The following is a 23,613-nucleotide window of genomic DNA, read 5'->3' as shown; positions in this document are numbered from 1 at the left end:
CTGCTAGCGTAGCCACGGCAGTTATATTAGTGGCCAATGGCTCACTGCTTACAGCTGCTGGCTGACTAGCCACAGCTGATGGCCATCCAATCACAGGTGATGGCCATTTACTACCCAAGCCAGCACCTTTCCATGTGAGGCCGAGAGCCTGGAAACTGTACTCCTGGCTCTGTCACCACACCTTGTCAATCTCAACTATTTCTCACCTTTTTAAAAAAAATTAATTCTTCAGAGAAGTCCCACTGTGAAGTTGGCCCCAAATGGTTTAAAGAATGGTTTTAGTGTTCTTGTTTAAAGTACCACCCAAGAAAGTCTTTACCATTCTGGATATGAATGGGTCTTCCTCCACAGATAAAGGTATCACTGGGGTGAGAAGGAGGGGAGGTACTCAGGAAATGACTGGAGCCTAGCTGGAGAGTTGGTGATTGTGTAAAATGGAAGAGGAACCCTTTGGGTCTGCACATCAGTGACCCCACCAAGGGCTGGTCACCTCCTAGGCCTAATAGACACCCCGACCCCCAAGCCAACCAACACTCTCCAAGACACATTTCACTGAACACTTAATAATTTTCCGTAATAGCCTTTAATACTAAAATGCATTAAATTTTTGAAGCAGAGAAAACACGTTTATAGGGGAAACAGAGAACCACTAGATAAAAGGAAACAATGTGTCAGATAACACCATTTAAAACATAACTAATAATTTAATAAAGCTGCTTTATCATGTTCATAAAATAGACAGAGTGGTGATTCTTTTTTTTCCTTTTTTTTTCTTTTTACAATGTTTCAATCACTGTGAAAATGTACATAACATACAGATCAGCATATACAACAATTTCATCTTCATATAATCAGCAACAGAGACTGCTTAATGAGACATACTGTACTTGCATCCCTCTAAATTTCCACCCTGGTTTGACAGGTAAACAGTAATAGTGTCATCAGGCTCATTCCCCTCACTAGAGGAGCGAAGGCGAAAGCCTTTTGCAACTAATACCTTAGCATTCAAATAGCACACGGAGGTATTTGTTGCTGAATTTCTAGCTTGAGCTAGTCTGGCTCTTGGTCATTAAAGTCTGTATCCTAGCCTTCCTCAGCTGAATGCTAGCCAGTGCCAGTAAAATCTACTTAACCAGTGCTGTAATGGTGTTAGCTGGTTTGTTTGCTAAAGTTGACAGCAACTTTCAGTTAGTAGCAAGGTCATCTCTAATTGCCAACACAGCTGGAGCAACAATCAGCATCATCAGTTTTCCCTAATGACCTACAGTGCTTTCCAATCAAGATCAGGTTTTTGTGGGTTTTTCTTTACCAAGAGCGCCTCACAATATATCTTTCAGACAAGGTGGTTGATTTTCTTTGTTTTACAAAAGCAATATGAGTTCTATTTGAAATTAATTCATTTTTGCACAACAAGTGACCCACAGGCCAATCCAGCCTCACAAGAAAACAAAGAGAGCTGCAACAACTTCATTAGGACAATGTGTTTTGCTCTGGATTATTTCATTATCAATATAAAGCCACCCGGTCCCACCCCCACACATCCCCTTTGAATATTACTTTGTTACATACTTAAACTAAAGAACAACATCTCAATACACTTCAGTGTCAGCAGATACAATTTGACTCATGAAATGACATCCTTAAATGTAATTTTACCAAGAAGGCAAACACTAGGACTGCATACAATGGATTTCTTAAGCTCATTTATGCCAGTTTTTCAAAGTCAGGGTCTTATTATCCTGGGTAAAGAGCCAAGTGAACCAGACTTGTCAGCAATATTCAACAGCTTTGGGGAATATTCAACATCAAAATGATCCCCATAAAGGAATTGGAATTCATCAGAACTTCTATTATGTACAATAATAATTGTTTTCCCACCCTGGATGCCCAGTCGAGCTATTCCCTACACCCCTGCCTCTTCCCAAATTGCCCTTTGTCCTTGCTGCTTCAAGAGGACTACTTTTGTTTTGCTTACTAATTATATGATAGAGCTATATGAAAAATTCAACTGAATTCCCTACATACAATCAGTTGTAGGCTGAAGTAACATTACCAGGATGATACCCTGGGTGGTTTCAGTTTTCAGTGTTCTAAGTTATATTCCCTTTAACATTTTTGATTAGTGATCAGTGGGTCACCATGTCAACGAATTAGTTTAAATAAGCACCTTAGGTGCAATTAGCTCTATTAGGCAGGTTTACTCTGGAGCAGTGATACTCAGCGTGGTCCCTGGACTAGTTGCATCAGCATCTCCCGGGAATTTTTAAATAGGCAAAGACTCAGGCCCCACCTCAGATCTACTGAATCAGAAACTGAAGTGTGGGGCCACCAACCTGTGCTTTAACAAGCCCTCAACCTTTAGTGGGCATCTGATCCATTTGGATCGTTAGGCCCCACCTGCTTGGGTTGGTCTGGGTGAGGACTGAGAATTATTATTTCTAACAAGTTCCCAAGTGATGTTGTTGTGGCTGGTCCACGGACTACACGTTAAGAACCACCGCCCTCAGGTATTGTAGGATCCCTTGGCCCATCGCCTATTTGGGCAATAAAGTGGGCCACACTTTACCGGCTTTAGGAGGATCAAAGGGATGGTAAGTCTCTTTCTGAACAGATTCCAAGATTAGTCGGTATAGAAAAGAGAAAAAAGAGATTCCATGTAGCATGGCTCTCCCCCTTCCTATTCTTGTTTATAGTATATTGCCATATTTGAGGAAAAGCAATCAATCAATGCACACTAAACCCTTTATATCTCATGAAGTTTACTTGCCCAGAGACATGCCCAAAGCAGTTGTTAGTAAAGCATGGCATATCTCAATACCAACTCCTATCCAAAAGGGTCATCAGAATAAATGAAATAGACCTCCCTAGTATTTAGGAACTGAAATTGTTCCCTCATATTTAAATGGGTAACATATTTAGAGAAGGAAAAGGAAGAATATTTGGCCTCTGATCTTTGTGACTTTTCATCAGACATGTTGAAAAGAAGGGGTGAAAAACATGAGCCAAAGGGAAATTTAGGATCCTTGCACCAGATTCTTATTTTCAGGCAGAGCCTGCCTATAAAACCAGCTTACAGAGTCCTCCTAGTATGCACTTGTGCTTCTGGGAGGATGTATACATCAGACAATTGTAGAGAAAAAAAAAGACGTTTTCTTAATGAGGGGAATTCTCTGAACATGATCAATAAAGGGCTTGGAACCCCCCCCAAAAAAAAAATAAAATCTTTGACTGCCCAAATGAAAAAGTATTTTGATAGGGAAAAAGGATTGGCCTATAACTGGCAACTGAATTTTGAAGAAAAAAAATGGAGGAAAAAAAGAGAAAAAGCAAAAGCAATGCCACTGCTACTCTAATCATTTAAAATTGACTGGTAGCCAGTTGACTCTCTGGCTCAACAGCCACATAACATTTAATGTTCCCACTTGCCACAGTCTTTTCAATTCCTTCAGTCCCACTGAGCATAATAAGAAATACACCTGTACAAAAACAGTCAAATTTGACTTGTAAGTGACCTTGAGGTGGTAGCTAACAACATAATATCAGGATGGATCTGGTGAGGAACAGTCTAAATTCTACAGGCAGTCATCAAAAAAAAAAATAATGTGTTAATCAAATAGTCACTTGCAAACAGAAATACATACCTAATTCAAAATCTACTATTACAATGAAATGAATCAAAGGGGGGTGGGAAGAGTGTATGAGAGAGAATGAAATGAGTCAAAATGAAGATGTTATAGTCATTGATCTCTAATTGTTTCAGTTTCAGAAGGAAATTTGCAGCCACACCAATATTTTGTATGAGGTAGTATTCAGCACTAAATAAGAAATAAGGATGAATTTGTAGCTCCATTGTAGATTTTTTTTTCAGAAATATTCTCCACTATCTAAGCCCATCCCCACTGCCTTACCCACCCTCCTCCCATGAAGCACACCCCCCATAAAGGAAAATATTCCTAATAATGTATAAAGCCAGGAACTCAGGCAAAAATAACTATTAAAAATAACATTTAAAAGAGCTGACTTATCTACCTAAACTTAAGAAAATAAATTCTCTTTTGCATTATAGTATTCTAAACTCTGTGCCTTTTTTCTGGGTACTCTTGAATTTCAAAAAATGAAACAAATGAGAACAGAACAACAAAACTTCCATGTTTCCCCGAAAGTAAGACCTAACCAGACAATCAGCTCTAATTCGTCTTTTGGAGGAAAGATGTGGCCTTATATTATGTAAGACCCGGTCTTATTTTACTATATTTTATATTAATTTTTGCTCCAAAAGACACATTAGAGCTGATTGTCTGGCTAGGTCTTATTTTCGGGGAAACATGGTTGTTTCTCTAGAAACAATTCTTTAAAGACCAAGGCAGAACAATGACATACTCGTTTATTTTTAAATAACAAACTCATAGGCTGCAAGAATATTACGTTGGCTAGTGAATATTAATAGTTAATAAATGAGGGAGTTGGAGCAATGTTAAACAAACAAAAAATGTGCATAACAAACTTGTTAATAAAAAAGTGTATTCCTAGCCTACAACTAAGAGTTAGCTAAATCTAAAAAATTTTTATTTTAATAGTTTCCTGTTCACATTTTTAATTTTAAAAAAGTATTAGTCATAAAAAGATGAATTCAAGTATCCAAGTGTCTCCATATAGAAGGCACAGTAATTGGATTAGTGATGCTGTTACTTGTCTTCTTAAATGTACACTATGTACTGCTTACTCTATCCCGAATTATAATCCTGTGATACAGAGCAACATGGAGTTCTCAATTCCAGCCCATAGTGTGCTTTGGAGTGTAATTCTAATCGTGGTTGGGAAACACCAAATCAGGAAGTGTGCATCTAAAAAGATGCTAATTTAGATCTCAAAACAGACTCAGTCTTATTGAGTTTTAGATGATTGGAGGCAGGGACTTTCTAAGCCTGGAAACTGGTAACTTCAGGAGCAACTTTCCTGTTCAGGGCCTGAAAATTAGAAAAATTGATCTCATAAAACTTTCAGCACAATATTTCTGACAACTGCAAATTAGATAGCAGAATATCCAAAAATTACTTTCTTCAGTGATCTATCACAGACCTGGGCAGAAGACTGAAAGGCAGGCAAAATACTCTGCAAGGTGATGAGCAACTCCATGATTATCTTCCAAGAGTGAATATCCTCCAAGTACTCATCTGTATGTGTGGTGTTGCTCATTCACTTGCCATCTCAGTTGTTTGCACTTTGTTTTTGTCTGTAATTTTATTTATTTTTTTTAAGAAAAAAACACACCAACCTCTAAAAGCCTTTTGCCATCACCACACACATAGCAATTTGCAATATCAAATACAACAGTAGCACAGCTAGCAAAAGGATTCTTAAAGCAGGGGTGTCCACAGCAAAGTAGCGGCATTGGAAAATACTCAAGCTTCAGAAACAACCTTTTGGGGGCTCGATTTCACATCACTGAATCAATGAATAGTACACAATAAATAACCATTAACTTGCCTACACTACAAAACAGTGGCAAGCTTGTTAAAGGTGTCCAGAGCTTTTTTTTGTTTTTTTGCTTTTTAAATGTAATCCTCCACAAACAATGGTAATTTATATTATAATTTTGACATAGAAAAATATATAAATTCAAACACTTAATACATAATACTTTTCACAACTGAATTTGTCTCTGTTTCCCCAACATCAAGGCCCCATGAACAACTCAAGCCAAAGCTAATTTGCTCCAACTGAACACCCCTGCTGCCTGTTGAAACGAGAGGGATTGTCACAAAATGATACTCATTTATAAACAATACATTTAAGAAAGCTCTGAAATACAGCCACTCAAGAACCAACCACTGGTGAGCAATTAAAACGATCAGCTCCTGGTTTTTCGCTAGCCAGCCTGGTTTCTCTCTCTTCTTCCCCAGGACTGGTTTACAGAACGATATCCTTCAGACGCTTCACGCCAGGAGACTCTTTGTTGCGACCTTCCTTCAGAATGGGGTTGACCTCATCCATGACTTTCTCGCCGTCAGCTCCACGGGGCTCAGCCTCAGAGGGACGTGAAGGGCCACTGTTGACGTACTGCTCCAGATCGCGGGCCGCTGGTGCCAGGGCAATGGTGTAAGACACAGAAGGCTTGGTGGGCAGAGGGCTCTTGAGGTGCAGGGGTGAAGTGACAGGGCTGATAGCCTCACAGCCATTGCCTGCCTCCCGAATAGCACCATTGACCTTGGGGCTGCTGATGGTCACATCAACAGTTCTCCTGCCTTTCAGGGTGGGCCTCTCCTCAGCCTGGTGGTCGCTGACATCTTTTCCAAAGGTTGCAAAAGTCCGCTTGGTGGGCCCGCAGTCGTCATAAGCCTCAACATCAGCAGCAGTGGCTTCAATGGACAGGGTGATGATGTTCCTCACATGCTCAGGGGACTTGGAGCGGATGGGCATGGGGTTCCGGGGCATCCAGCACCTGTCGGAGTGACCAAGAATCCGGCATTCTTCCCTGCAGTGAAATCCTTCACTCTGATCTGTTTGGAGAAAATAATATGTCAATTTCATCATCTTTTCCCTGGAATCACTGTTAACTCCCCAGTGTTCTGGTTTCTTAGGTACCCATAGGCCCTTCTGGGAAATGGCACTTTTAGATAGTCCTTTATTGCCTTTTGGGACAAGTGTGAATAATAGGATTTTTAAAAGGCTGTAGACCTCCCCTCCTTTATTATTATTATTATTATTGTTGTTGTTGCTATTCCCACTGCTGACGAAAACAAAAAACCTGAAAGGAAACATGTTATGATAAAAAATACATTTTTAAAAAAAAGTTTATCCTGAGTGTCATGGTACTGAAAGTTCACATTGTTATCAACAACTCCTGCTAAAAATTAACTGTGTTTGAAAGTGGTTCCAGAAGGGGAAGTAGAAGCAGGGCAGGAAATCCAACAGTCATTATATCTGAGAACTCTTGGCCACATTTTTGAGCAACAGCACTGCCAATGTTTCCACTCTACCTGTTAATGATATCGTGCTTAATTTTAGGTTGGTATCATGCTGTCTTTGAAAATCCAATCGCATCACTTCTTTTTGACCACCATTCCCAGGAGCCAATCTCCTCACTAAGCCATTTACATGACTTGATTTCCCATAAGAAGGAATATACTGAGATCACTTCCTTCCATCTGACCGATAAGCTTCAATTGGTCCTATGCACACATCACTCATAGGTTGAGCATCATTTAATCATACCCAACTAGCCATACCTCCTTACCTTCTTTATCTGCTGTCTTCATTAAGGTCATATTTCTTAAAGAAATCTTCTATGGATTATTTTAGTCCTATCATACAAAATCTCAGCAGGTAAGTTTACAAGTATTGGTAAGACATGTGTTTCTCTTTTCCTGACAAGTTACTTTAACCCTAAGGCTTTAATTTGGCTCTCAGATAGGCTTTCTACATGGGCTTCACCAAAGCATGGACCCAGGGTTAACTGTCCATTGGAAGTACTGTTAATCTCAGTGTCTGGTTTTATAGCCCTAGTTTTCCCTTTATATTTATTAGTAGATCCACACATATTTATTATACGTTACATTCTTGCATAAGATTGACCTAATGAAAATTTTCATCACATTGCACAATGCATCAAAATACAAGAGCTTAACATTTATAAAACACCTTGGGGCAGGATGAGAGGTAAGGAGAGATTGCAAAGACAAAAATTGCAGGCCCCCCCCCAAAAAAAAATGTTGGAAATGCTGTGGTTGCTATTTTGCAGGGGGAAGAAGTCTACAACTTGGGGTCTTGTGTATATAACACACAACTGTATATAACACACGTTCTTTATATACTTGTATTTCTTTTTTGTTTGTTTCATGATTGTTTTCGAAGAGTAAATGGTATAGCAAAGTGACACTGCTCTGCCTCATTCACCAAAGGTTATTTTGATAAAGGGATATATGGGTGGATGCTCAAGAAACAATGGTTGAATTTTGTGTATACTTCATCATTTGGAAAAAAGGCACTGGAAGCAGCTAAACATCAAGGCCTAAACAAGGCTGAGTGCAGATTTCAACACTACTCTGGAAATGGCCTTCGATCCAGTTTAAACTACTGAAAAGCCAACCAAAGGTAAGATTTCTTCCATGTACCTGGACACAATTTGCCAATTGATATTTAAGATGGACATTTAAAGCCTCATTTCAGTGCTAGAGAATGAAACACTCAGAATTTTGCAGTTGGGATTTTCACATCATCAAAATGGCACCATGAGGTGAGCCTCTAAAGCTCCGCTGGAATTTACAACTAATCGAACAACAATAACTCCACAAAGCACTCCCTGCACAGCAGACAGGCAAGACGAACAGGCCCACTACTGAATTCACCTAAAAGTGGGCAAATAGCACACGTGAGCAGGGGAGGAGGGAAGGGAGAAGTGTGGAGACAGAGCCTCGCCGGCGCACGACGCAGACCGAGCTCAGTGCTCCAAGCTCGCTGCATCCCGGAACTACTGCAACTGCGGGAGAGAGAAGAACTCGAGTGGCTAGGGCTCTGCTTATGGCCCACAGGGCTGAGGGGGAAGCATGTAACATGACTGAACCCAACGCTCACGGCAGAGACCTCGGAAAAAGGACTGAGGGAAGAAGGCTGAAAACAGTGGTTTAACCCCACACTGCGGAGCAGAGAACAGAAGCCTTAGGCACTGAGACTAGCCACCCCATTCCTACTCTCCCAGACATCGCCCCGCCCCCACCTGCCTGTTGCTAGAAGTGGAACAGTAGAAGTGTCAGATCAAAAGAACAGAATATTTGCTGTTCTGAGAACTGTGGACCGCAGACACAGATTCGCAGCCCAACTAGTTCCGGCAAAGGGGAGGGAGCTGTGGAAGCAGGACCAGCTGTGATGGAGGTCGCTGGGATTGATCTGGGCCACCTCTCACAACTCACCCTGCCCCTGGCCCCACATATGTGGGCAAATCCCTGAAGGAGTAAACAGAACTGGTGAAACAAACGGGCACTGAATCAGGTACAGGAAGAGCTTTGGAATTTCAAAAGCTCTCCGCATACCCACACGGACAATGCACCCTGTGACCGAGGTAAACTATTAACAAAGAAGAAGCCTATCTCCCATGGAATCCCCCCATTGTGTGAGAAACTGGAATAATGCAGAGAAAACATAGCACTACCATGGGAGAGAGAGAGAAAAAAGGCTGCAATCAGAGAGAAAAATAAAACATTCTAATAACAAGTACTGGAAATCAAAAGAAAGACCTCTTCCTATCAACCTGTTGCAGAAGCCACTCCTATAGCTGTCTAGGAACAGAAATAATAAATCAGTAATTGCCATGAATAACCAAGGCAAAAAGACAGCTCAGAAAGAAAGTGAAAAGTCTCCAGAAAAGGAACTTAAAGATATGGAAACATGAGACTTAAATGACAGAGAATTCAAGCTGGCAATTCTGAAAAAACTAAACGAGATGCAGAAAATACAAAAAGGCAGTTTAATGAACTCAGAAACACAATCAAAGAACATGAGCATCTTACGAAAGAGATTGAAATTTTAAAAAGAACCAAATGGAATTTCTGGAGATTAAGATCTCAATAGAAGAAATTAAGAATGAAATAACCAGCTTAGGTAGTAGAGTTGAACAGATGGAGGAAAAAAATCAGTGACATCAAAGATAGAAACCTGGAAATTACACAAATGGAAGAAGAAAGAGACTTGAGACTTAAAAGAAATAAAAGAACGCTACAAGAACTTTCTGACTCTATCAGAAACAGCAATATAAGAATAATGGGCATACCAGAAGTAGAAGAAAGAGAGAAGGGAACAGAGAACATATTCAAACAAATTGTTGATGAGAACTTCCCAAACTTGTGGACAGAACTGGATCCTCGAATCCAAGAAGCAAATAGAACACCTAATTACCTCAATCCCAACAGGCCTTCTCCAAAGCACATTGTACTGATGCTGTCCAAAACCACGGACAAAGAAAGAATCCTCAAGGCATCCAGGGAAAAGAAGACGGTAACCTAAAAAGGAAAGCCCATTACATTATTATCAGATTTTTCATCAGAAACTCTACAAGCCAGGAGGGAGTGGAACCAAATATTCAAACTATTGAAAGAGAGAAATTATGGGCCAAGAATAATATCTCCAGCAAAGATATCCTTCAGATATGAAGGAGGAATAAAGACGTTTCCAGACATACAGAAGTTGAGGGAATGTTATAATACACGACCTGCACTACAAGAAATACTAGGCTATTAGACCACCATCAACAGGGACAATTTGAGGCAACATAAAAAGGGGGAGAGTAAAGTCCTGAACTGGAATATGGGAATGGAGAAAGTAAGCGTGCTGAAGAAAATGGAATACTCTAAATATCAAACTTTGTTTTACATAAACGTTAGGGTAACCACTCAAAAAAAAAATCCAGAACTGAAATACATACTGTAATAAAAGAAGAAACAGAGTGAAACATCATAGAATACCACCAAACAGAAATAACAGACAACAACAAAAAGGCAAAGAAAAAATGGAGACACAGCCTTACCAGAAAACTAAAGATAGAATGACAGAAAATCCTCACCCAAAATGTAAATGGACTGAACTCACCAATAAAAAGGCACAGAGTAGCAGATTGGATCAAAAACCTAAACCCAACCTTATGCTGTCTCCAAGAGACGCATCTCAGCTACAAGGACAAGCATAGACTCAAAGCGAAAAAGTGGAAATTGACACTCCAAGCAAATGGTACCCAGAAGAAATCAAGTCTAGCCATAATGATATCAAATGAAACAGACTTCAGGGTGAAAAAAATAACAAGAGACAAAGATGGACATTTCATAATGGTAAAGGGGACTATACAACAATAAGACATTGGAGTGATCAATACTTATGCCCCCAATCAGGGAGCACCGAAATATACCAAGCAACTACTAACAGAACTAAAGGGAGAAATTGAACAAAACACAATTCTGTTAGGGGATTTAAATACATCATTGACAGCTATGGATACATCATCCAAACAGAAAATAAATAATGAAATACCAGCCCTAAATGACACATTAGATGAAATGGACATAATTGACATATATAGAGCACTTCATCCTAAAACATCAGACTATACATTCTTTTTGAGTGTACACAGAACATTCTCAAGGATAGACCATATATTCGGACATAAAATCAGCCTCAGCAAATTTAAGAAGATTGAAATCATACCAAGCATATTCTCTGATCACAAGGCTTTGAAATTAGATATTATCTGCAAAAAGAAAGCAGGAAAAAACACAAATACATGGAGATTAAAGAACATACTTTTAAAGAATGACTGGGTCAAAGAACAAATTAGAGGAGAGATCAAAAGATACATAGAAACAAATGACAATGAAAATACATCCTACCAATATTTTTGGGATGCAGCAAAAAAAGTTTTAAGAGGGAAATTTATATCATTGCAGGCCTATTTCAAGAAGCAAGAAAAAGCCCAAATAAATAACCTCATGTTACACCTTAAGGAACTAGAAAAAGAAGAACAAGTGAAACCCAAGGTCAGCAGAAGAAAGGAAATATCAAAAATCAGAGCAGAACAAAATGAAATAGAGAACAAAAAGACAACAGAAAAAAATGAATGTGACAAAGAGGTGGTTTTTTGAAAAGATTAACAAAATTGACAAACCTTTGGCTAGACTCACTAAGATAAGAAGAGTGAAGACACTAATTAACAAAATCAGAAATGAAAAAGGGGAAGTTATCAAGGACACCACAGAAATACAAAGGATCATCCAAGAATACTATGAAGGACGATATGCCACCAAATTCAATAACCTAGAAGAAATGGACAAATTCTTAGAAACATATAGAAACATATAGCCTTCCAAAGCTGAACCATGAAGAACTGGAAAATCTAAACAGGCTGATCACCAGTAAGGAAATTGAATCAGTCATCAAAAACCTTCCAAAAAGCAAAAGTCCTGGACCAGATGGCTTCACTAGAGAATTCTATCAAACCTTCAAAGAGGATCTAATACCAATCCTGCTCAAACTCTTCCAAAAAAATTGAAGAAGAGACTGTACTCCTTAACTCATTTTGTGAGGCCAACATTACCCTGATACCAAAATCTAATAATGACAACACAAAAAAAGAAAACTACAGACCTATATCTTTGATAAATACAGATGCAAAAATCCTAAACAAAATTCTAGCAAGTCGAACATAGCAATGCATTAAAAACATTATTCACCATGCACAAGTGGGGTTCATCCCCGGGGCACAAGGATGGTTCAACATCTGCAAATCCATCAATGTGATACATCACATAAACAAAATAAAGAACAAAAATCATATGATTGTATTAATTGATGCAGAAAAAGCATTTGACAAGATACAACATCCATTTATGATTAAAACACTTAATAAAATAGGTATAGAGTGAAAATACCTTTTTTTTGAATTTTTTTTTAATTTATGTTTTATTAGTTTCAGGTGTACAAGACAAGGTAATAATACTTAGACGTTCATCATTTATATCCCTCACACTGTGAACCCCCCTCCCCCCATCCACTATCCCTCCGACCTCACACCGAGCCATCACATTATATATATAAAATTATAGTTGGCATTCATTAATGTTTAGCTTCTGGTGAACAATGCCATGATCAGGCATCCACAGTATCTCTGAGGTGGTCTCCCAAATAGGACGCATGTCCATCGGATACCCAACAAAATCTTTACAACATTATTGAATAAGTTCCCCAAATTAATTTTCAAAAAACCCTGAGGCCATCTTGTGGTTACCAGCTGCTTCCTAATGCCTTCACCTTTCCCCTTATCCCAATGCCCCCACCCCGCGCCCATCTAACAACTCTCGGTTTTTTCTTTGTGTCCCCAAAACTGTTTCTGCTTAGTTCATTCACATATTATTTTCTTTAGATTCTGCATATAAGTGAGATCATATGGTACTTGTCTTTCTCTTTCTGACTTATTTCACTTAACATAATGTAGAAAGAAAATACCTTCACATAACAAAGGCTATATATGAAAAAACCCTCAGCTAATCTCATAATTATTGGTGAAAAACTGAAGCCCTTTGCTCTACTTTCGGGAATATGACAGGGCTGTCCCCTATCACCTCTGCTTTTCAACATAGTGTTGGAAGTCCTTGCCAGAGCCATCAGGCAAGAGAAAGAATTAAAAGGAATCCAAATTGGGCATGAAGAAGTTAAATTATCACTCTTTGCAGATGACATGATGCTATATATAGAAAACCCTAAAGACTCCACCAAAAAACTATTAGAAACAATCAACGAATACAGTAAAGTTGCTGGCTACAAAATCAACATACAAAAGTCCATTGCATTCCTATATACTAACAATGAAATCTCAGAAAAAGAAACACAAAAAAAATTCCCTTTGCAATTGCAGGAAAAATAATAAAATACCAGGAATAAACTTAACCAAGGATGTGAAGGACCTATATGCTGAAAACTATAAGACATTTTTGAAAGAAATTGAAGAAGACACAAAGAAATGGAAAGACATTCTGTGCTCATGGATTGGAAGAATCACCATAGTTAAAATGCCCATATTACACAAAGCAATATAAAGATTTAGTGCAATCCCCATCAAAATCCCAATGGCAGTATTTAAAGAAATAGAACAAAAAGTCATCAGATTTGCTTGGAACCACAAAAGACCGCGAATAGCCAAAGCAATCTGAAGAAAAAAGAACAATACTGGAGGTATCACACTCTCTGACTTTAGCTTGTACTACAGGGCTACAATAATCAAAACAGCATGGTATTGGCAGAAAAACAGTCACATAGACCAATGGAATATAATTGAGAACCCAGAAATAAAACCACATAAACATGGACAGATAATTTTTGACAAAGAAGCTAAAAACACACAATGGAGGAAAGACAGCCTCTTCAATAAATGGTGCTGGGATAATTGGATAGCCACGTGCTAAAGAATGAAACTGGACTGTTATCTGTCACCATGTACCAAAATTAATTCAAAATGGATCCAAGACTTAAGCATAATACCCGACAATAAACCACATAGAAGAAAACATAGGTACTAAACTTATGGACCTTGGGTTCAAGAGCATTTTATGAATTTGACTCCAAGGCAATGGAAGTAAAAGCTCAAATAACATATGGGACTATATGAAACTTAAAAGCTTCTGCACAGCAAAAGAAACCATCGACAAAATAAAGAGGCAACCAACTCAATGGGAGAAGATTTTTGCAAACAGTGCCTCCGATAAGGGGCTAATATCCAAAGCATACAATGAACTCATGCAAAAAACAAACAACCCAATTGAAAAATGGGCAGAGGATCTGAAGAGACATTCATCCAAAGAGGACCTATACAAATGGCAAATAGACATATGAAAAAATATTCAACATCACTAATCATCAGAGAAATGCAAATAAAAACCACAATGAGATATCACCTCACCCCAGTCAGAATGGCTATCATCAACAGGACAAATAGTAACAAGTGTTGGAGAGTCTGTAGAGAAAAAGGAATCCTCATACACTGTTGGTGGGAATGCAGACTGGTGTAGCCATTATGAAAGGCACTGTGGAGGTTCCTCAAAAAATTACGAATAGAATTACCATATGACCCAGAAATCCCTCTCCTGGGTATCTAACCAAAAAATTTGAAAACATTTATACATAAAGACACGTGTGCTCCAATGTTCCTTGCAGCTTTGTTTACGGTGGCCAAGACATGGAAACAACCAAAATGTCCTTCGATAGATGAATGGATAAAGAAGGTGTGGTATATATACACAATGGAATACTATTCGGTGGTAAGAAAAGATGATATAGGAACATTTGTGACAACATGGATGGATCTTGAGAGTATAATGCTAAGTGTAATAAGTCACACAGAAAAAGCAGAGAACCATATGATTTCACTGACATGTGGTATATAAACCAAAAACAACAAAAGAACAAGACAAACAAATGAGAAACAAAAACTCATAGACAGAGACAATAGTATAGTGGTTACCAGAGGGTAAAGAGTGGGGGGTAGGGGGTGGAAGATGATGGTAAGGGTGATCAAATATATGGTGATGGAAGGAGAACTGACTCTGGGTGGTGAACACACAATGGGATTTATAGATGATGTAATACAAATTGTACACCTGAAATCTATGTAATTTTTCTAACCAATGTCACTCCAATAAATTAAAAAAAATGAGCATTACCACCAGCAAGATAAGTGCCTCCTGCATACCGTGTTTCCCCAAAAATTAGACCTTGCCAGACAATCTGATTTAATGCATCTTTTGGAGCAAAAATTAATATAAGACCCAGTCTTACTTTAATATAAGACCCGGTCTTATAATATAGTATAATATAATATCATACTGGGTCTTGTATTAATTTTTGCTCCAAAAGACTCATTAGAACTGATTGTCTGGCTAGGTCTTATTTTCGGGGAAACAGGTTAGATAAGAACGCTTCTGCAAATTCCAGCACAGTTCCACCTCAGGGTTGCATTCTACAAAATAAATTGTTTGCCAAATTCTTTTCTCTGCCTCTTCCCTGCAAATTCTCAGTGCTGTCATCTATTTGATAGCTTATTATCATTCAAAATGCCCATATTCCTGGGAGGCAAAAAGTATGAAAGCAAGGGAAACATGTTGGGACATACTTAAGAAACACTTCACTTTGTGTAAACTCTAAATGTTATGAGTGGGATGAGTCTAAGGCTGATCCACCCACAATCAGTTTCATGCAAATTCAATGCTTTCCCCAGGCGGTCCCAGGATGACTCCAGTAGGATAGAATTCATACCTTTAGGGTTTCCCAAAAAGATATTTCTTCCTCTCTTTCTTCTTTGAGGCCCATCTCATAACTTACCAAGTAATAGGCTCTAAAGAAATTAGAGTGAGTGCTTGTATGGGGGTAGAGAGTAAGGAGGGCCAAGTGAGGGAACACTTCAATAATTAACTTGTTTCTGAAAATCTGAGCAAGTGTCCCCTAGAAGTCAGCAAAAAATGTCCAGAAAGCTGTGGGATCCCTGTCCTAATTTAGGACACAAAGGCATAGAGGCTAGAGGCCTTAGCCTTTGAGCCCTGGAAACAGACGTGACCAGCTATGAAAAGGAAATCCCAGCTGACCTTCAGACTGATATTACAGGTCCCTTGGTCACACTCCTAAAGCAGAACAGTGGTTAACTACAACTTAATGGATTATTCTCAATGGGCTCAACACAAAACTCTAATTTCTTTTACATTTTTAGTATCAAGTGGCTGTCTTCAATCTGGGGATGCAGGGTGCTTTTTTCTTTTCAACACAATTTAGTAGGAAAATGCCATCCACGTGTCACCCTGAATCCAAGTAGAGTGCTCCTTCACTATTATGGTAGGCTGCTTCAAATCAACAGCAGGAGGGGACCTGGAGCCCCAGCACACACAGAGCGACAGCAGAGACCCCAGTGACAGACATCTCAAAGATCTTATGAATCTAGGAAGACCAGAGCAGGGAACTCAGTCTTCTCAGAAGCTTTTCTGCAGACAGTACTTGCTTTCAGTTTACCCACTGCCTAAATGAATAAATCACTCTGAGAAGAGGAAAAAGTAAACTCACTCAGTGCCCCCAAGAATGCAACCAGTCTAAGCCTACTCACCAATCTCATTAAGCCTAACTCAGCCCTATACATGTATGAGATAAAATAACATGCAGTTTTCTTGTATTAATTATGTGAATTTGCGTGCATTGTTCTTACCTCATGCAACTAAAGGCTTGCATCTAAGAGACTCTTTTACTCACAATAGCTTAGTTCTGATATTTTTATTTCCTTAAATCCTTACCAAGAGTAGTGACTTGCTGCTTATCATTTTTGGTATCAAACAACACTCAGTGACATTTGTGTCAATCCAATTAAAATAAAATCTAACCTAGCTATAGTGCTTATAGCCACATGAAATATGAAAAACAAAAACACATGGTGAATATAGATAGGCAGGAAGAATGTCTTCCCAGCTGAAGGTAACCTACATTCATAAACGTACCGGAGATGAATTGCCTTTTAAAAATCAAAACTTTAGTAAGAAAATGAAGTGTGTATTAAAAGTGAGAAAGTCACACAATATAAAGCCCCTTAAGAAGAGCAATGAAGACAGACCAGATGTAAAAAAGCAAAGAGACTACTTCTGGAATTGCATAGCACTGATAGAGATTATGTGCCTGCCATCATGTATCATGGCTGGGGATGAAGGTATGAAACTAGAAAGGAATCATTTTGTATAACGACAAATTAACTGTCAAGATCCTGGCTGCAGCTGAAATAGAAGTAAGCTAACCATTCACTAATTTTCTGCAAGATTGCTCTTATGAGCCTTTGTGTGACTCTATACCTTGCTACATCTTTCTCTGAAAGTATTAATCTGAGCCTAGGCAAAGCAAAATGTAAGACTCTAAATTCCACACCGAGTTGTGGAAATTCGAACACATTACCACGTACAGAGGAATTCAAATGTACACATGACTAGGGATGAGTGATGAAATTGCAAATTGGTCTTCCCTGTTTCTGAACTTGTCCCCAGGATTTTAAAAATAAAATAATAAATGGAGTAAATAATTTTGGAAGAGGGACCCAAATCTTGAAGCCATAAAACTCCTTAGTTCAAAACAGATCATATTACTTTAAACAAAAAATAAAATAAAAACAGAGAAAAAAAGCTTCTTCAACCTAGGTTGTAGTAAGTATTTTTGGGTCACTGTTTGTCATTAAGGACCTTGATGAGAAAATTCCAAAACCTCTGGAAAAAGAATTAAATCTTAAGTGTAAAAACAGCAATCTTGTAAGCACATGGGAGGCATAAGAGGAATCAATGAGTGACTCATGATGGATTAAGGAAATAATTCAAATATAAAAAAAAACAGAATATGTTATTTCACGCAGATAATAGCAAAACATTCTGCAGCAATTACTACCCTCCTCAGGATGTGAAACGGCTATCTTTTCAGATGTGGGCAAACAATGTGCTTCCACACTAGAAAGAGCCTACCCATGGTCTCAACCAAAGTTAAAAAAAAAAAAAAAAAGAATAGAAAAGAAAAGACCATCTTAGGCTTTGCTAAAACTTTCAAAGTCTCGGTGGAATACCAGAGTTGAGAGGCTCTGTTGGGTTTGTATAGCTGTCTAGTCACAATGGATGTGTTCAATAATTCTGGCGGTTCTTTATCATGATTCAGAGTTTGGGTGTATTAACTCAAAGACCCCGATGATCAGAGACAAAACTCCAACACTAAAATAGTTCCAGGTAACAGTTACAAGAGCAATGTGTTACCTCCTCAGAAGTGATCTGCAACCAATGAAGCAGAAAGGGAAAGTTCCAGTTCCTCCCGAGAGCTCAAGTAGTTAGCTACTTCTAAGTAGCACCAGTTACATAATCTACAAGCAAGTGACGTGTAAATCAGAAAAGCTTCCTGGATTGTACTCATATACATCCACTTAGCTTCACCCGATGAACAAAGTAATCTATGACCAAATCAGGGCCAATTTTTGTGAGCTACACTGGAAGGAATTGTGCCAATGATTATAAAGAGATTGAGTGCTGTTAAGGTTGATCATGTGCACATAATCAAAAAAGCATAACTGTTGAGAAGTATTCCCTCTTGACCTACCTAACTCCTACTCATCTGAAGCAGACATAACAAACTGCCTACCAAATATCCATACCTATTTTTAATATTTAGAAATAGATCCCACGTCTGTTAGGATTGGCGATACAGCAACTAAAAAACTACATTCCGTAGCTTCCCTTATAGATAGGGGGGTCATGCAACTAAGATTGGGCAATGTTAGTTATGGAGGTAGGATGTCAAGAAAACTCCTTAAAGGGGGGAAGTTGACTTAGCCACAGACACTTTTGTCCTTATTCCTTTCTGCTTTATCCTGTTTGGAATGGAGACATAATGGCTGGAGCTAGAACATCCATCCTACTACCATGAGGCAACTCTGAGCATGGAAGCAATGTGGCTATGGATAGAATAGAAATATATAAGGACTTTGGGATATTAAAAATATTGTAGACTCATCTCATTAGACCTGAACTTCTTCTATGTAAGATGAAATATAAGCCTCTCATTTAAGTCACTGATTTATTTTCTTTAGTGGGGGAGGGGAGCTTTATTACCAGCAATTGAACAGTATTCATAACTGACATTTTATCCCTGAAGTCTTAACTTAAATTTAACTTCCTCAGGGAATACTTCATCCATCCCTTAGACTAAAGCAGGTTCCATACCACCTCCTTTTACAGCACTCATAATACTTGAATTTACTTGTTTAATATTTATACTCAATGCTAGCTTGTAAACTCTAACTGAGCAAAGATTATATCTGTTTTGTTTCCTCCCATACCCACAGAACCTAGCAAAGGGTCCAACACAGAGCAAGTACTACATAACAGTTTAATTTAATTGAATGAAAAAGGTACAAGAAAGAGTGACAGCAACAGAACAAACAATCTTGGTCAACACACCAGATACTGTACCACTGACACAACTTCTAAAAGTGGAAACAGTTATTTGATTTAGTAGAAACACTATGGAAACCTACAAAGAAAACCAACTTTGTCAGAGGCAGTAAAGGAAATGTAGCACTTGAGAAACATTAAAGCCAAGTGTCATCTTAGCCTCTGAGAGGTTTCCTGCACACTTTATGCAGATCTAAAAAAGATGTATTATGCTTTGATGTCCAGTTGAAAATATATTTGCCATATACCTTGAAGTTTTCCAATCTAACAATGGTTAATGGGGCCTATACTGTGATGAATAAGTAGAAACGTCAATTTTATGAAGTGGATATATTGTTCAAATATCAAGCATTGTTTCTCAGCATCACATAAAATTGTTATTAATTCCTACAAAATGCAAGCCCAAAATGAGACCAATGGTGAGCCTTTTAGGCCCACTGCAGATGCTGACTCTTTCTGGCAAAACTAATTAAAATGCACATGGCAAAACTAATGCTTCAGTCAAATATGTCAGGGGATTACCAAAGGAGAGAATTATCCTGGAAAGAATTCTTAAAAGCATTTTAAGGCCTTCAAAGAGTCAGTAAAAAGAGAACCCATCCTATATCTATAATTTAACAAAGCAAGCAGAGTAGCAACGGGCTCAGTGGAAAGGGTAGGGAAGAGCGAGTGCAGGGAGCAGGAAACACTATCTAAGCATTAGACATTCATCTTGGTTTTGATGTTATGGACATCTTAAGGACTGGGCTTCTTTGGGTGTTTAGATACCATTTGAGCATCTAGCAAAAATTCAATAAGGGCTTAGTACTTTGCAAAATGACTTCTCAGAGCCCTCCCAGGTTGTATGTCTGGGAGGAGTTTATACTCATTTCCAAAAGGACCCAAAGTTTTGGCAAGAAAAGATGGCACTCCATCTGAAAAATATTCAAGGTTGCCCAGTGAAAGCCGAGACATTTCTAGAAACTCATGAACCAGTGACAGACATCAAGCTATCCTTTAGCCACTCTAATGTGAAAAGAATTACACTACAAACAGCTACTTAGCTACTTGTCTCTTTCTCACTCCTTTTCTCTTTCTTTTAGCATTTTCCACCATTTTGGTTCCTCCTTGAAGCTTTCTTTTTGTTCTCCTTTTTCCTTGTCCCCACTTGTTAGCAGTCCTTCCTATAGCACTATGGCCTGACAGACAACAGGTAGAAGTGGTAGGATGCCATAACTGTGACTGGCATTTAAAACAGCTATGTGGTAGTATTTGACAAATGTCAAAGATGAGCCATCCAAAAATCAGCCCTTACAGCATGGAGAGAAATTCTCCCAGTTTTCATTCATCTGGGTATAGCCATTAAAGGTCCCTGTTAAAATAAGAGGACTCACTATCGAACCAAGATCATCAGATTTTCTTTGGTCATGTAGCAAAACCCTGGGTGAAGGGGACCCAGGATAGGAGAGTTTTGATGGTGTAAGAAAAGCTAGAAATGTCTGGAGGTGAAGATACCTCAGGAAAGGCAAGGTGGGAGAAAGAATGTGTGAACAAAGTTCCAGAGACTGGCAAAGGGAAGTTGTAAAAAAAAAAGAAAAAAGAAAGAAAGAAAAGAAAAAAAAGAAAGAAAGAAAAAAAATGAAAGAAAGAAAAAGGAGATTGGCAGAGAGAAAAGCCAGCTCTGATTAGCATAGGTTGGCATTTTCAGGGTAAACAGCAAGAATTCTGTAAAGTTTAGTTTTAGCTTGAGAGGATAGCTGAAAAGACCAATGAACCTCAACCTTGTCCTAGACCGTTTGATAAGCATTGGTTAGCAACTGCCACCCAATATTTGGCCTCTGTGATGCCAAATGGCACACTGGCCCCTCCCTTCATTCACAGTCTATGCACCTAAAATACACTGACTCCCAGTGCAACATAAAAATAGATTAAAAAGATGCCTTTTTCAGAATTCAAAGTAATCATATTATCTTCAGTGGAATTTTCAGTGCTGAGATGGTCAAAGAGACAAAGTTAAAACATATTGAAGTATAACTGCTTGAGAATTTAATATTTATGATAGATGATAGTGTGGCATGTATAGCCATATAATCTAAGTTGCAATTTGTGCAATCACAATAGTTCCTGGAGTTTTCATTTTTGTACTTGGGCTCAATTCAATTCAATCCATAAAGAAAAGATTTCAAGATGTGTATAAGTATAAATCATTTGTGTTGATGCATGGGGAGCAAGGAAACAAAGCGGAAAGCTGCTTGGAAAATTGAGACTATGAAATAAGAGGTACTGACAGTGACTGAGATAAGCAGAGATTGACGAGACTGGAATCTTTGTATTTTGACTTCTATGGTGGAGAAAATTATCTGACAAAGTGCTGTACTTCATCTAGGTGCTTCGAAAAAACATCTTTACAAGCAAAATATGAGGAGTCACAAAAGGTCATTGAACTATTCTCCAAAAGGAGGAACACTGAGATACTGCAGCTCTGAGCAAAATGGGATCATTTTTGAAAGTTTCATTCTAAGATGTCCACAAAATTAAGTCCTTTAGCCTATATCCATTGGACACCTACAACACCTACTCACTTCTGTGAAGAGTTAAGACCAGTTGTTTTACTTTGTGTAGATTAAAAACAAACCCTTTAACACATTCTACAGGTAGTTATGCTGCTGGGAAGACAGAGCCTTCAGGTGATGCTTACAAGTAGCGCTGAACCTAAAATTATCACCAGCTTGGCTCACTCCTCCCTGGGAAATAAGGAAATTGCTAACACATCATTAACTTAAGAAAAAAGCCACTTCTATGCTGGTCATGAGCTTCTGGGTATTGGATAGAATATATAATAAGGATGGCACAAATATGGCTAGTACAGACAACAAGAGGGACAGGGCATGCTAGCCAGGAAAAAAATCTTCCCTTTTTCAATGAAAATTTAATGTTGGAGGGAAAAAAGGCACCAAGCAGCTGGTGTTCCTCTTAATAGGAACTGACACTTCCTTCAGTGAAGTCCCAGGATATTCAGTTTTGCAGAATAGGCATCAATATACATGAGTCAATGAAAAATGATGCAACTGTAACTTTTAAATTCTTTAGATTCTTGACTGGCAAAATGTTGCTGTTACTGGGTAGGAAGCTAAGAAACAACATTAGTAATTCTCCAATAACTTTTTTCACATTTGGAAAACAAATGCTCAGTAAACCAATCACTGTCTCTTGCAATGATTCAAAAAGACAGTGTGTGTGCCATGTCATCAGCTAGGTGGGAATCACTAGAAATAGTCACTGGACGCAAATAGGAGTGTCAGAAGGATTACTATCTATTAACTACCTAGTTTGGACCATTTGTTATCAACAAAAGCCTCATAAAAAATTCTAGCATTATCTTGATGTTTCAGTGTAACTTTAGCAACCATCTGGAATACTGTAATTGTGATGACACTGCTTCTGGGTATAGCAAACAGCACAATCATTAAAAAAAATTCATTTAAAATATCTTCCTGGAAGCTAATAAAGTTTACAGCATTTTCAATCCTTCCTCATTGTAAGAAAGAAAAGCTTAGTTCCAGACAAATTAAAAGTAAATTGATTGCCTTAGGGAAATCTATTTAAATATCACTTTTCTATGTTAGAAAACTTTTTTCCTAAAATGAGAGAGAAAGAGAGAGAGAGAGAGAGAGAGAGAGAGAGAGAGAGAGAGAGAGAGAGAGAGAATATGAATCTTGGATGGAGTGAGATGGATGATGGAGATAAAGAGTGTGAAAGGGATAGAAGCCAGTAGGCTAGTATATGAAAAAGACAAGCTATAGCAATATGGAGAATGAGAGACAGCCAAAATCATTCATTAAATACTTGTTTCCAAAACCAGGTAGAAATCAACTTAAAATGAAATGCAAATGTGTCACTGGGGTGCAGGCCTAACATTTGTGCTGGAATTTATGAATACTAACTATGAATAATGAATACCAAAACTGATGGTATCAAAAACCACATTCTGTGTTTACTTGTCATTATCCATCTTTCATGGACAATGCTCACTTTTATTCTTTTGTTCTTTTTTCTTAGAATTATTTAGAATTATTCTTTTTCCAGTTGTGCACTTAATCATACTAGTAGAAGAAAGAAAGCTGTATTTTTCAGGGTGTTGCCTCAAAAGCAATCA

At 38.3% G+C, this 23,613-nt stretch overlaps 1 protein-coding gene across 4 annotated transcripts in view; it reads right to left on the bottom strand.

Moving 5' to 3' along the window:
• Positions 1 to 681: 681 nt before the first annotated feature.
• Positions 682 to 23,613, bottom strand: part of PCDH19 (protocadherin 19) — a 135,291-nt gene continuing 112,359 nt past the window's right edge. For all 4 annotated transcript variants that reach the window (XM_081043126.1, XM_081043123.1, XM_081043124.1 and 1 more), the window contains one exon: positions 682 to 6,500. In XM_081043126.1, the coding sequence (XP_080899252.1) occupies positions 5,911 to 6,500 (590 nt within the window). In that variant the 3' untranslated portion in view covers positions 682 to 5,910. The remainder of the gene's footprint in view (positions 6,501 to 23,613) is intronic.

Source organism: Rhinolophus hipposideros (genome assembly GCF_964194185.1).
Source record: "Rhinolophus hipposideros genome assembly, chromosome: X".
NCBI classification, from domain to species: Eukaryota; Metazoa; Chordata; class Mammalia; order Chiroptera; family Rhinolophidae; genus Rhinolophus; species Rhinolophus hipposideros.
The sequence above is the reverse complement of the archived record's forward strand: the minus strand, read 5'-3'. Positions and strand labels throughout refer to the sequence as shown.